The 14,566-nt window shown below is 37.4% G+C and overlaps 1 protein-coding gene across 1 annotated transcript in view; it reads left to right on the forward strand.

The window, feature by feature from the left end:
* The window catches only part of RSF1 (remodeling and spacing factor 1), a gene marked incomplete at its 5' end in the record, with an annotated part of 168,627 nt that overhangs the window by 44,392 nt on the left and 109,669 nt on the right, over positions 1–14,566 (forward strand). Inside the window, one exon of the mRNA XM_079709480.1 lies at positions 60–151. Within this exon, the coding sequence (XP_079565606.1) occupies positions 60–151 (92 nt within the window). The remainder of the gene's footprint in view (positions 1–59; positions 152–14,566) is intronic.

The following is a 14,566-nucleotide window of genomic DNA, read 5'->3' on the forward strand; positions in this document are numbered from 1 at the left end:
CCTAAATGTTTGCAAATGTTTTATTTTGCTGGCTAACAGTATTTTTTCTTCCTTTTAAGTACCTAAAGAATTGGTGGAGCTCCATTTGAAGTTGATGAGGAAGATTGGCAAATCTGTTACAGCAGATAGATGGGAAAAATATTTGATCAAGGTAAATATTTGTAAATCACCTTCTCTATATTCTATCTAGCATAAATCGATGTTATGTTTCTTAATATGCTCTGATTTTTAAAATGGTCTCCTAAAAGTTGCAAAATATGACTCAGAAATCTATATGATTACTACTGGTATGTGATTCTTTTTTGCAGCTACTAAGCAATAGTCTAGAGTTCCAAAGTTAGATTTCAGAGGTGTTATCTTTTGTGTCAAACACTGTGCTCAGGACTTCTCATATTTTCTCTCAGTTTCTTTCATGATTTCTTAAAATCGTCCTGATCAACTCAATTAAGATATAGATAAGACCCAACAAAGTTGTCGTTTTTCTTTGAGATCACGTAGTATGTGTAGACAGAGCCAAAATTTGTCTTTTACTTAAAAAGTAAAATGTCCAAAGACCTTTAGGTCAGTATGGAAGGCTTCTAAGTTAACAATAGGCCAAATCTATCCTTAATGAGAACAACCTGGGTAATCAGACAATGATTGCTTTAGGATAAACCCTATTAAGGGCACGACCATTCAGGAAAAATTGTCTGGATGGAATTGCATCCAAACTTTTGAGATCCACATAATTTTGTGAGGGGTGGGGGGGTGAGATTTTGAACTCTAACATACTAGAATATTAGGTTACATTTTTAGGCGATTGAAAAACTGTGTAATTTTCTTATCGTCTTTTTAAAAATGTATGTTTATGTATACATGTATTTTCCTATCTGCTTTTGCAGGGGTGTGTATATGATTGTAGAGTGCTATGAAAAGAGGAACCATCAGAGAACAAGAGTTGCTTGTTATTATCATAAAAAAATCACATGTGCTGTTCCAGTTATCTTTGCTGCGTAACACAGCACTCTAAATTAAGTGACATAAAACAATAATCATTTTAATCAGCTCAGTGACTTTCTGGGTTGGGAGTTTGGAAAGGTCACTTTCACTGTACTCTGTTGGTTGAAGCAACCATAGTTCTCCCCAGATTCAGGGAGAGGAGGCATAGACCTGAACGCTCAGCAAGTGGTAGGAGTGTCTTAACTTTTGAAAAGCCCAATATGAGATGAGATATATTTCAATATTTTTGCACAAGTTTGAAGCCCTGGAAAGTTGGCTCAGCATTTCAAAAATTTGATGCTGTGTGATTTTCTAAAAGCCTTGATTAACTAATATTTAATTAAATCTCTGAACTATATTAAACTGTGGATAATAAATGAGCAAAGTTTTAACTGTTTAAAGTCCTTTTAAACATACCAGTGGGGCGGGGGGTGGATACCAGTGAAGTTGCTGCTTTGCCTTTAACAAAATATTTATTAATAATCTAGGTCTGGACCTTAAAAAGAGGTGCTGGAATTTCAGGACAGTAGGTTTTTTTTGTTTTATTTATTTTTTTTGTTTGTTTTTTTGCGGTACGCGGGCCTCTCACTATTGTGGCCTCTCCCGTTGCGGAGCACAGGCTCCGGATGCGCAGGCTCAGTGGCCATGGCTCATGGGCCCAGATGCTCCGCGGCATGTGGGGTCTTCCCGGACCGGGGCATGAACCCGTGTCCCCTGCATCAGCAGGCGGACTCTCAACCACTGCGCCACCAGGGAAGCCCTAGGACAGTAGTTTTTAACATAACGTTTTAAAGGGTGTAGTTGTGTAGTTGTTTGTAAATCTGTTTATTAAAGTGGGTTTGTTTGTTTTGTATATGTTCTGAGAACTGAGGTAGAAATATCTTGTATACTAATCTCAACTCTACTGTTAACAGAATTTGGGTCCCCGAATAATCTCCTTTTGCCCCCTTGTATCTCAGTTTCTTCATAAAATGTGAGAATTGGGACAAGATGATTTTATAAATCCCTTTAGTTTTATGGTCATAACTACAGGTTCTAGCTCAATTTTTTTGAATTGAGATACATTCACATAACATAAAATTTCCCTTTGAAAGTGTACAATTCAGTGTTTTTAGTATATTCACAAGGTTGTGCAACCATCACCAGTATCCAAACCAGAACATCTTCATGTCCCCCAGAAGAAACCTCATACCCATTAGCAATTACTTCCCCTTTCCCCCAGTCCTTAGCAACCACTGATCTGTTTTCTGACTCTATGGATTTGCCTATTATGGAGGTTTCATATAAATGGAATCACAATTTGTAGCCTTTGTGTCTGGCTTCTTTCACTTAGCACAATGTTTTCAAGGTTCATCTGTGTTGTAGCATGTATCAGAACTTTGTTCGTTTTTATGCTTGAATAATATTCCATTGTGTGGATAATATTACATTTTATTTATCTGCTTGTCAGTTTATGATATTTGCCTTGTTTCCACCTTTTGGCTATTATAAATAGTACGCTATGAACATTTGTGTACAGATTTTTGGGTAGACAGGTGATTCAATTTTTTGAGTATATATCTAGGGTAGAATTGCTGGGTTATATGGTAATTTTTTGTTTAACTTTTTGAGGAACTGCCAGACTGTTTCCAAAACAGCTCCAACGTTTTCCCCTAGGAACCTATGAGGGTTCCAACTTTTCCACATCCCACCTTACCAACACTTAATATTGACTGATTGATTTTATTTTTAGCCTTCACAGTGGGGATGAAGTACTACCTCATTATGGTTTTGATTTACATTTTCCTTATGATTAAAGGATGTTGAACCTTCTTTTCATGGGCTTGTTGGATTTCGTGTGTATCTTCTTTGGAAAAATGTCTATTCACATCCTTGTCCATTTTTTAATTGGTTGTCTTCTTGTTTTTGAGTTTTTAAAGTTTTTTATATATTCTGCATACTGGACCCTTACCAGATATACGGTTTGCAAATATTTTCTCTCATTATGTGTGTTGTCTTTTCAGTTTCTGTGTAATATCTTTTGATGCATGCAAGTTTTGGTTTTGATTAAGTCCAATATGTTTCTAACGTGGCTAGTGCTTTGGTGTCATATATAAGAAACCGTTGCCCAAACCAGGTCATGAAGATTTAATCCTATATTTTGTTTTAAGAGTTTGTAGTTTTAGTTCTTAAATTTAGATCTATAACCCATTTAATTTTTGAATATACTCTCAGATAGGAGTCCACTATATTCTTTGCACATAGATATCCGTTTGTTCTATTACCATTTGTAAAAAAAATTATTCTTACCCTCACTGGATTGCCTTGACATCCTTGTAGAAAGTCAGTTGACCGTAAGTGTGAGAGTTTATTTCTGAAGTTTTCATTCTGTTGACTTACATGATGTTATTTATGCTGGTACCATATAGTCTTGATTACTGCAGCTTTGTGGTAAATTTTGAAATTGTTCAGCTTTTCCAAAATTGTTTTGGCTGTTCTGCATCACCTTCATTTCCTTACGAGTTTGAGGGTCAGCTTATCAGTATCTGCAAAAATGCCAGTTAGGATTTGCATAGGGATTGTATATAATCTATAGATAAATTTGGGGAGTGTTGGCTTCTTAACAGTAGTAAGTTTTCTGATCCATGAAAATAGGATGTCTTTCAAAATATGTAGGCCTTTAATTCCTTTCAAAAATGTTTTGTAGTTTTCTGACTCCAGTCTTATATTTTGTTCAATTTATTCCTTAGTATTTTGCTGTTTTTGAGGGTATTGTAAATGGAATTTTCTTAATTTCATTTTCATATCATTCATTGCTATTGTGTAGAAATATGACTAATGATTGTATGTTGATCTTGTATGTTGCAACTTTGCCAAACTCATTATTAGCTCAAAGAGCTTTTTTTGTGAATTCTTAAGATTTTCTATTTACAAGATTATGTCATCTGCAAACATAGATAGGTTTACTTCCCCCTTTTTAATCTGGATACCCTTTATTTCTTTTTCTTGCATAATTGCTCTGCTGGAACCTCTCTGGTACACTGTTGAATAGAAATGGTGAGAGCTGACATCCTTGTCATGTTCCTGATCCTAGGGGGAAAGTTTTCAGCCTTTCAGCTTTTCGTATGGTGTTATTTGAGGGTTTTTCATTGATGTCCTTTATCAGGTTGAGGAAATTCTCTTCTTTTCCTAGTTTGTTTAGTATTTTTATCATGAAAACTGTTGGATTTTGTCAGATGTTTTTTCTGCATCTATTGAGTTAACCACGTGAATTTTGTCCTTTATTCTATTAATGTGGTGTATTACATTGATTAATTTTCATATGTTGAAACCTTGCAATCCTGTAACCAATCCCACTTGGTCATGGTCCGTAATCATTTTTATCTGTTGCTAGATTTGGTTTGTTAATTTATTTTTGAGGATTTTTGTGCCTACGTTCATAAGGGATATCTGTATTTTTTTTTTTTCTTGAGGTGTCTGTCTGGTTTTGGTATCTGGGTAATACTGGCCTTATATGTTGAATTCAGAAGTGTTTCCTCCGCTTTTATTTTTTTGCCAGTGTTTGTGAGGTATTTATTAGAATTTAGCAGGGAAGCCAGGTGCACTTGGGCTTTTCTTTGTTGAAAATTTTTTGTTTGTTTATTCAGCCTCTTTAATTGTCATTGATTTATTCAGATTTGTATTTCTTCTTGTGTCAAGTTCAGTAGTTTGTGCCTTTCTAGGAAATTGTCCCTTTTATTAGCTTATCTAATTTATTGGCATACAGTTGTTCATAGTATTCACTTATAATTCTTTTTACTTCTGCAAAGTCAATAGTAATGTTCCTTCTTTCTTTCCTCATTTTACTGATTTAGTGTTCTCTTTTTTCCTGGTCAGTCTAGTTAGAGGTTTGTAAAATTTTATCTGTTTAAGGACCAACTTTTGGTTTAATTGAATTTCTGTTTTTCTTTTTTTTTTTTTGGAGTACGCGGGCCTCTCACTGTTGTGGCCTCTCCCGTTGTAGAGCACAGGCTCTGGACGCACAGGCTCAGCAGCCATGGCTCACAGGCCCAGCCGCTCCGCGGCATGTGGGATCTTCCCAGACCGGGGCACGAACCCGTGTCCCCTGAATTGGCAGGCGGACTCTCAACCACTGCGCCACCAGGGAAGCTCTCTTTTTTTAAATTAATTAATTTATTTATTTTTGGCCACGTTGGGTCTTTGTTGCTGCGCGCAGGCTTTCTCTAGTTGCAGTGAGTGGGGGCTACTCTTCGTTGTGGTGCGTGGGCTGCTTATTGCGGTGGCTTCTCTTGTTGCAGAGCACGGGGCTCTAGGCACATAGGCTTCAGTAGTTGTGGCTCGTGCGCTCTAGAGTGCGGGCTCTAGAGTGCTGGCTCAGTAGTTGTGGCGCACCGGCTTAGTTACTCCGCGGCATGTGGGATCTTTCCAGACCAGGGCTCTAACCTGTGTCCGTAGCATTGGCAGATGGATTCTTAACCACTGCGCCACCAGGGAAGCCCCTACTCTTCTTTTTTTTTTTTTTTTAATAATTAATTTATTTATATTTATTTTTGGCCGCGCTGGGTCCCCGTCCCTGCGCAAGGGCTCTCTCCAGCTGCGGCGAGCGGGGGCCACTCCTCATCACGGTGCGCGGGCCCCTCACCGTCGCGGCCTCTCCCGCTGCGGAGCACAGGCTCCAGATGCGCAAGCTCAGTAGCTGTGGCCCATGGGCCCAGCCGCTCCGCGGCATGTGGGATCCTCCCAGACCAGGGCCCGAACCCGCGTCCCCCGCACCGGCAGGCAGACTCCCAACCACTGCGCCACCAGGGAAACCCCCCTACTCTTCTTTTTTAACATGGAAGTTTAGGTTATTAATTTGAGGTATTCCTCTTTTTCAATATAGGCATTTTCAGCTATTGCATCTAATCCCTGCTTAGTTACATTTCATATATTAGTATGTTCTCTTTTGTTTTCATTCATTTCTAAATATTTTCTCTTTTCCCTTGTGATTTCTTTTTTGACCCGTTGGTTATTTAGTAGTGTGTTGTTTCCACATGTTTGTGAATTTCCCCAATTTTTTCCTGTTTTTCATTTCTAATTTCATTCCATTGTGTAGGAGAACATACTTTGTTTTATTTTGATCCCTCTAGTTTTGTTGAGACTTTTTTTTGCCCTTACTTAACATATATTATGCCCTTCTTCAATATTAAAAAATAATTTTTCTACTTAGATATTTATAGAGATTTGCTAACTTCATATGTATATTTACATTCCTTTTTTCCTGTTTTTTAAGACTTTCACTGCCCTGTAAATACACTCTTATGTATAAATGTGTACTTTTACCTTATCCTTTTTTGATATGCTAAAGTCTCTACTATTTTAGTAAAGAACTATAAACTCTCCATTAACTCTTTATTTCCCTTCAGCTGCCACCCATCTGCTCTTCTTCCCCTTTATATTAGTCATCTATTGCTTTCATGGCAACTTACCCCCAAACTGAGCAGCTTAAAACAATGAACATCAAACATTAATTATCTCATAATTTTTGTATGTTAGGTATCTGGCTCAGTGTCTGTCATTAGGCTGTATGTAGTCAAGCTGTCAGCTTGCCTTGCAGTTTTCTCTGAAGGCTCAACTGGAAGAGGATCAACTTCCAAGCTCAGTCACATAGCTGTTGACAGGATTGGGTTCCTTGTCATGGCTTCTTCATAAGGCAGCTTAAAATATTGCAACAGAGCCAATGAGTTTGAGAGAGTGCCTGAGATGGAACTCATGGTCTTTTTGTAGCCAGATCTTGGAAATGATGTACTATCACCTTTGCCATATTTTATTTGTTAGAATGAAATCACTAGATTTGGCTCATAACCAAAGGGGGTGGGGTGAAGGAACAAGAGAGGGAATGACATAAGGGGAATGAATACCAGGAGGTGAAGATCATTATGGGCCACGTAGAAGCTATCTATCTTACAAACCTCTTGAAATAATTTTCTTTGTTTGCTAGTCTGTTTCTTTACCTCCCATTCACTCCTTAGTCCATTGAAAATTTCCTCCTCTGCATAATTCCATTCCAATAAAATTTCTTTTTCAATTCAAGCGTTTGAACAGTGTCCCTTATTACTAAATTCAAGTGACACTATTTATTACATATCTTCCCAGTTTCTCTACATGTTCTTTCCTTCAAACATTCTTCTTTTGCCTTCTTTCCTACAGTACTTTCCTGCTTTTCTTTCTATCCCTAGTAGTCTCCTTTGCCAGATCTTTCTTTTTATCTAAGCTCCTGAAGGTTTTTGTACTATAGAGTTTTGTTTTAGACCCTCCTCTAGTCTCATTTTATATACTCTCCCTGGATTATCTTATTTATTCCCTTGGCTTTAAACCCCGTTTGCCAATGAGTCATATTTTCATCCTGAATCTGCTTAGTTCCAAGGCCAGTATACTCAATTACATAGTGAACATCTTTACTCAAAAAATAAAGTGAATCTGTGTCAGTACAGAGACTAAACTTCTGTAACAAAATGATTCCAAAATATAATTGCTTAAATAAGCAATAACTTGGGACTTCCCAGGTGGTCCAGTGGTTAAGACTCTTAGCTCCCAATGCAGGAGGCACAGGTTTGATCTGTGGTCGGGGAACTAAGGTCCTGCATGCCATATAGCGCAGCCAAAAAGGAAAAAAACAAACAAACAATAAGTTTATTTCTCTCTGTCATAACAATGACTGGTCTAGACTCTTGAGACAGTTGTGTTCCATGAGGTTATTCAGAGACCCAGGTTTCTTTTATTTCACTGTTGTACCCTAGGACATTTTGCTTTTCTGTGTTGTACAATGTACTTCAGCCTCAGAAAGGAGAAAGAAAGTAAGTTCAGGGCATGCAGTTTTCTTTTAATAAGTGAAGCAGAAGTTGCGTATGTTACTTCTGTTATTCCATGAGAAACAACACAGTCACATGATTATACCTATTCATAAAAGAGGTTAGAAAATGTCAGGTCTTCTTTAGTGGCCGCAAACTCAGGAAAATGAAACAGGGTGGCCAGATTTGTGTGGGACAACTGCAAAATATTTGGTTCCCTTCCCTTTGGGAGGACTATACATCCCCCTGCTGGTAAATTCAGGCATGGTCATGTGATTTGGCTTTCGTTGGTGAAATGAAGGAAAAGTGGTATGTTAGTTACACTTTCGGGAAAAAGCTTTAAGAGCAATGTATATTCTCCATGTGTTTTATTCCCTTTGCTATGATGACTGATAATTTTCTAGATAAATGCTGCTCATTTGGGGGTGAAGATAATGTGCAGCAGAGCCACTACCAACCTGTTATCAAGATACAGTGTAGCCCAAGAATAAACTTGGTTGCTGTAAACCTAGGTGTTCAGCAAACTATTTCTTAAGGGGTAAGATAGTAAATATTTTAGGCTTGTGGTCCTTATATTCTCTTTCACAACTACAATTTCTAAATAAATGGATATGACTGTGTTCCAGTAAAACTTTATCTACAAAAACAAGCACTCAGTCTGTGGGCCAGAGTTTGCCAGCCATTGTTGTAAATCATTGAGATTTGGGGGTCCTTTGTTACTGCAGCAAAACCCTACTATCCTGACTGATACCCTTGGTTAAATAGCATCAATACTACGTACTTTCTCGAACCAAAAATCTAAGTATCATCCTTGATTCCTTTATCATTTCCCAAACTAAATCTTGGCCTCTCTCTCTGAACTGTTCATTTAACAGATGAAGATATTAAGAACCAAAGAGAGATACTTATTCTTGGCCGTGTATCCAAGTTAGTAAAAGAGAACCAGAACTTGGATAGATCTGCTACTTTTATAGTATATTTTTTTTAATAGTCTAGAGTTTATTGTTCCTTGACTTGGTAAATGGTACTATTACATATTCAGAGCTGCTGGTCACTCTGGACTTCACATCAACCAAGCTCTGTTTGATTTAGCCTTCTAAATCTCTCTCAACTCAGTATACTCAACCCTCTTTGTTTCTACCCTGCTTGCAGTCATTGTCTCTCACCTGGATTAATGTGAGAACCTCCAGATTGGTTTCCATGTCTATTTCAGTTACCACAGTGAAAATGGTAAAGCGAAAATCTGAATGATCTTTCTCTTCTGTTTTAAGCCCTTAATTATGACTCCTTGTTGTCTTCTGAATGGAAAATAAATTTTTTAACATGGGAACAAAGATTTTTATGTGATGGTCCTTGCTGTTTTTTTCTCTGGATTCTTTTCTTGCTGTTCTCTTTACCACATCAGTATGTACTGTGTGGTAGTACATACAGTACAGTAGTTGTACCATGAAGAAATACTTTTGGTTTCCAGAATGGTCATGCTGTTTCTTGCTCCTTGCTTTTTTGTGTATAACTAAAGTAGGCCTTGCCCTTCAATCTCATCTTATCACCTTGTTTTATTTCATTCATAAAATGAAAAATCCCAAGTTTATTATTTAAGTCTGTCTCCTCCACATAAACCAAATCTCAGTGAGGGCAAGGATTTTTGTCTATCTCTCTTATATTCTTAGCACCTGAACCAGTGTCTAACACATAGCGATTGCTCACTCAATATTTGTTGAATCAATAATTGGATAAATGAACGAACACTCTCCTAGCACAAGCCAGCCACATGAGTGTGTTTGTGTACGTATGTCTGTGTGTGTGTCTCTCTCTGCTCGCTTGTTCCCCTGCTCCTGCTCCACACCCCACACACACATCAAAATGCAAATTCTTTGAAATCAGGGAAGTATGCATATTTTTCAGTGTTTTCATCTAATATTATGCCTTGCTAATTGTAGGTACTCAAGCATGTTAAAAGGATACTATTATGAGATACCAATTTTTAGCGCCTATTATTTTAGCTCTTCTAAGAGTACTTTTTTTTTTTAGCATCTTTATTGGAGTATGATTGCTTTACAGTGTTGCGTTAGTAGTTTCTGATGTATAACAAAGTGAATCAGCTATATGCATACGTATATCCCCATATCCCCTCCCTCTTGCGTCTCCCTCCTACCCTCCCTATCCCACTCCTCTAGGTGGTCGCAAAGCACCGACCTGATCTCCCTGTGCTATGCAGGTGCTTCCCGCTAGCTAGCTATTTTACATTTGGTAGTGTATATATGTCCACGCCACTCTCTCACTTCATCCCAGCTTACCCTTCCCCCTCTGTGTGTCCTCAGGTCCGTTCTCTACGTCTGTGTCTTTATTCCTGTCCTGCCCCTTGGTTCATCAGCACCATTTTTTTTAGACTTCGTATATATGTGTTACCATGTGGTATTTGTTTTTCTCTTTCTAACTTAACTTCACTCTGTATGACAGACCCTAGGTCCATCCACCTTACTACAAATAACTCAGTTTCATGTCTTTTTATGGCTGAGTAATATTCCATTGTATATATGTGCCACATCTTTATCCATTCATCTGTCGATGCACACTTAGGCTGTTTCTGTGTCCTGTTACTGTAAATAGTCCTGCAGTGAACATTGTGATACATGACTCTTTTTGAATTATGGTTTTCTCAGGGTATATGCCCAGTAGTAGGATTGCTGGGTCATATGCTAGTTCTATTTTTAGTTTTTTAAGGAACCTCCATACTGTTCTTCATAGTGGCTGTATCAATTTACATCCCCACCAACAGTGTAGCAGGGTTCCCTTTTCTCCACACCCTCTCCAGCATTTACTGTTTGTAAATTTTTTGATGATAGCCATTCCAACCAATGTGAGATGATAATCTCATTGTAGTTTTGATTTGCATTTCTCTAATGATTGGTAATGTTGAGCATCTTTTCATGTGTTTGTTGGCAGCCTGTATATCTTCTTTAGAAAAATGTCTGTTTACCGCTTCTGCCCATTTTTGGATTGGGTTGTTTGTTTTTTTGATATTGAGCTGCATGAGCTGCTTGTATATTTTGGAGATTAATCCTTTGTCACTTTCTTTGTTTGCAAATATTTTCTCCCATTCTGAGGGTTGTCTTTTTGTCTTGTTTATGATTTCCCATGCTGTACAAAAGCTTTTAAGTTTCATTAGGTCCCATTTGTTTATTTTTGTTTTTATTTCCATTTGTCTAGGAGGTGGGTCAAAAAGGATCTTGCTGTGATTTATGTCATAGAGTGGTCTGCCTATGTTTTCCTCTAAGAGTTTTATAGTGTCTGGCCTTACATTTAGGTCCTTAATCCATTTGGAGTTTATTTTTGTGTATGATGTTAGGAAGTGTTCTAATTTCATTCTTTTACATGTAGCTGTCCAGTTTACCAGCACCACTTATGGAAGAGGCTCTCTTTTCTGTGTTGTATACTCTTGCCTCCTTTATCAAAGATAAGGTGACCATACGTGCATGGGTTTATCTCTGGGCTTTCTGTCCTATTCCATTGATCTATATTTCTGTTTGTGCCAGTACCATACTGTCTTGATTACTGTAGCTTTCTAGTATAGTCTTAAGTCAGGGAGTCTGATTCCTCCAGCTCTGTTTTTTTCCCTCAAGACTGCTTTGGCTATTTAGGGTCTTTTGTGTTTCCACAGAAATTGTGCAATTTTTTGTTCTAGTTCTGTGAAAAATGCCATTGGTAGTTTGATAAGGATTGCATTGAATCTGTAGATTGCTTTCGGTAGTATAGTCATTTTCACAATGTTGATTCTTCCAATCCAAGAACATGGTATATCTCTCCATCTGCTTGTATCGTCTTTAATTTCTTTCATCAGTGTCTTATAGATTTCTGCATACAAGTCTTTTGTCTCCTTAGGTAGGTTTATTCCTAGGTATTTTATTCTTTTTGTTGCAGTGGTAAATGGGAGCGTTGCCTTAATTTCTCTTTCAGATTTATCATTGTTAGTGTATAGCAACGCAAGAGATTTCTGTGCATTACTTTCGTATCCTCCTACTTTACCAACTTCATTGATTAGCTGTAGTAGTTTTCTGGTAGCATCTGTAGGATTCTTTATGTATAGTATCAGGTCATCTGCAAACAGTGACAGTTTGACTTCTTTCTGATTTGGATTCCTTTTATTTCTTTCTCTTCTCTGATTGCCATGGCTATAACTTCCAAAACTATGTTGACTAATAGTGGTAAGAGTGGGCACCCTGTCTTGTTCTTGATCTTAGAGGAAATGCTTTCAGTTTTTCACCATTGAGAATGATGTTTGCTGTGGGTTTGTCATATATGGCCTTAATTATGTTGAGGTAGGTTCCCTCTATGTCCACTTTCTGGAGAGTTTTTTTATCATAAATGGGTGTTGAATTTTGTCAAAAGCTTTTTCTGCATCTATTGAGATGCTCATATGGTTTTTCTCCTTCAATTTGTTAATATGGTGTATCACATTGATTGATTTGCATATACTGAAGAATCCTTGCATTCCTGGGAAAAACCCCACTTGATCATGGTGTATGATCCTTTTAATGTGTTGATGGATTCTGTTTGCTAGTATTTTGTTGAGGATTTTTGCATCTATATTCATCAGTTATATTGGTGTGTAATTTTCTTTTTTCTGAGCATCTTTTTCTGGTTTTATTATCAGGGTGATCGTGGCCTCATAGAATGAGTTTGGGAGTGTTCCTCCCTCTACTATATTTTGGAAGAGTTTGAGAAGGATACGTGTTAGCTCTTTTCTAAATGTTTGATAGAATTTGCATGTGAAGCCATCTGGTCCTGGGCTTTTGTTTGTTGGAAGATTTTGAATCTCAGTTTCAATTTTAGTGCTTCTGATTTATCTGTTTATATGTTCTATTTCTTCCTGGTTCTGTCTTGGAAGGTTGTGCTTTTCTAAGAATTTGTCCATTTCTTCCAGGTTGTCCCTGTTACTGGTATATAATTGCTTGTAGTAGTCTCTCATGATCCTTTGTATTTCTGCAGTGTCAGTTGTTACTTCACCTTTTTCATTTCTAATTCTATTGATTTCAGTCTTCTCCCTTTTCTTCTTAATGAATGTGGCTAATGGTTTATCAATTTTGTTTATCTTCTCAAAGAACCAGCTTTTAGTTTTATTGCTCTTTGCTGTCGTTTCCTTCATTTCTTTTTTATTTATTTCTGCTCTGATCTTTATGATTTCTTTCCTTCTGCTCACTTTGGGTTTTCTTTGTTCTTCTTTCTCTAGTTCCTTTAGGTGTAAGGTTAGATTGTTTATTTGAGATTTTTCTTGTTTCTTGAGGTAGGATTGTCTAGCTATAAAGTTCCCTCTTAGAACTGCTTTTGCTTCATCCCATAGGTTTTGGATCGTCGTGTTTTCATTCTCATTTGGCTCTAGGTGTTTTTTGATTTCCTCTTTGATTTTTTCAGCGATCTTTTGGTTATTTAGTAATGTATTGTTTAGTCTCTATGTGTTTGTGATTTTTACGTTTTTTTCCCTGTAATTTATTTCTAATCTTATAGCGTAGTGGTCAGAAAAGATGCTTGATAAGATTGAAATTTTCTTAAATTTACTGAGGCTTGATCTGTGACCCAATTTGTGATCTACCCTGGAGAATGTTCTGTGAGCACTTGAGAACAAAGTGTAATCTGCTGTTTTTGGATGGAATGTCCTATAAATATCAATTTAATCTATCTGGTCTATTGTGTCATTTAAAGCTTCTGTTTCCTTATTTATTTTCATTTTGGATGATCTGTCCATTGGTGTAAGTGACGTGTTAAAGTCCCCCACTATTATTGTGTTACTCTCGATTTCCTCTTTTATAGCTGTTAGCAGTTGCCTTATATATTGAGGTGCTCCTATGTTGGGTGCATATATATCTACAATTGTTATATCTTCATCTTGGATTCATCCCTTGATCATTATGTAGTGTCCTTTCTTGTCTCTTGTAACATTCTTCATTTTAAAGTCTATTTTATCTGATATGAGTATTGCTACTCCAGCTTTCTTTTGATTTTCATTTGCATGGAGTATCTTTTTCCATTCCCCCACTTTCAGTCTGTATGTGTCCCTAGCTCTTAAGTGGGTCTCTTGTAGACAGCGTTTATATGGGTCTTGTTTTTGTATCCATTCAGCGAGTCTGTGTCTTTTGGTTGGAACATTTAATCCATTCACGTTTAAGGTTATTATCAACATGTATGTTCCTATTACCATTTTCTTAATTGTTGTGGGGTTTTTTTTGTAGGTCCTTTTCTTTTCTTGTGTTTCCCACTTAGAGAAGTTCCTTTAGCATTTGTTGCAGACCTGGTTTGGTGGTGCTGAATTCTTAGCTTTTGCTTGTCTGTAAAGCTTTTGATTTCTCCATCAAAACTGAATGAGATCCTTGCCGGGTAGAGTACTCTTGGCCTTAGGTTCTTCCCTTTCATCACTTTAAGTATGTCCTGCCCCTCCCTTCTGGCTTGTAGAGTTTCTGCTGAGAAATCAGCTGTTAACCTTATGGGAGTTCTCTTGTATGTTACTTGTCTTTTTTCCTTTGCTGCTTTCAATAATTTTTCTTTGTCTTTAATTTTTGCCAGTTTGATTACTATGTGTCTCGGCGTATTTCTCCTTGGGTTTATCCTGTATGGGACTTCTCTGCATTTCCTGGACTTGGGTGGCTATTTCCTTTCCCATGTTAGGAAGTTTTCGACTGTAATCTCTTCAAATATTTTCTTGAGTCCTTTCTCTCTTGTCCTTCTGGGACCCCTATAATGCGAATGTCGTTGCGTGTAATGTCCCAGATGTCTGTTAGTCTGTC

The sequence above is a fragment of the Hyperoodon ampullatus genome (genome assembly GCF_949752795.1).
Source record: "Hyperoodon ampullatus genome assembly, chromosome: 7".
NCBI classification, from domain to species: Eukaryota; Metazoa; Chordata; class Mammalia; order Artiodactyla; family Ziphiidae; genus Hyperoodon; species Hyperoodon ampullatus.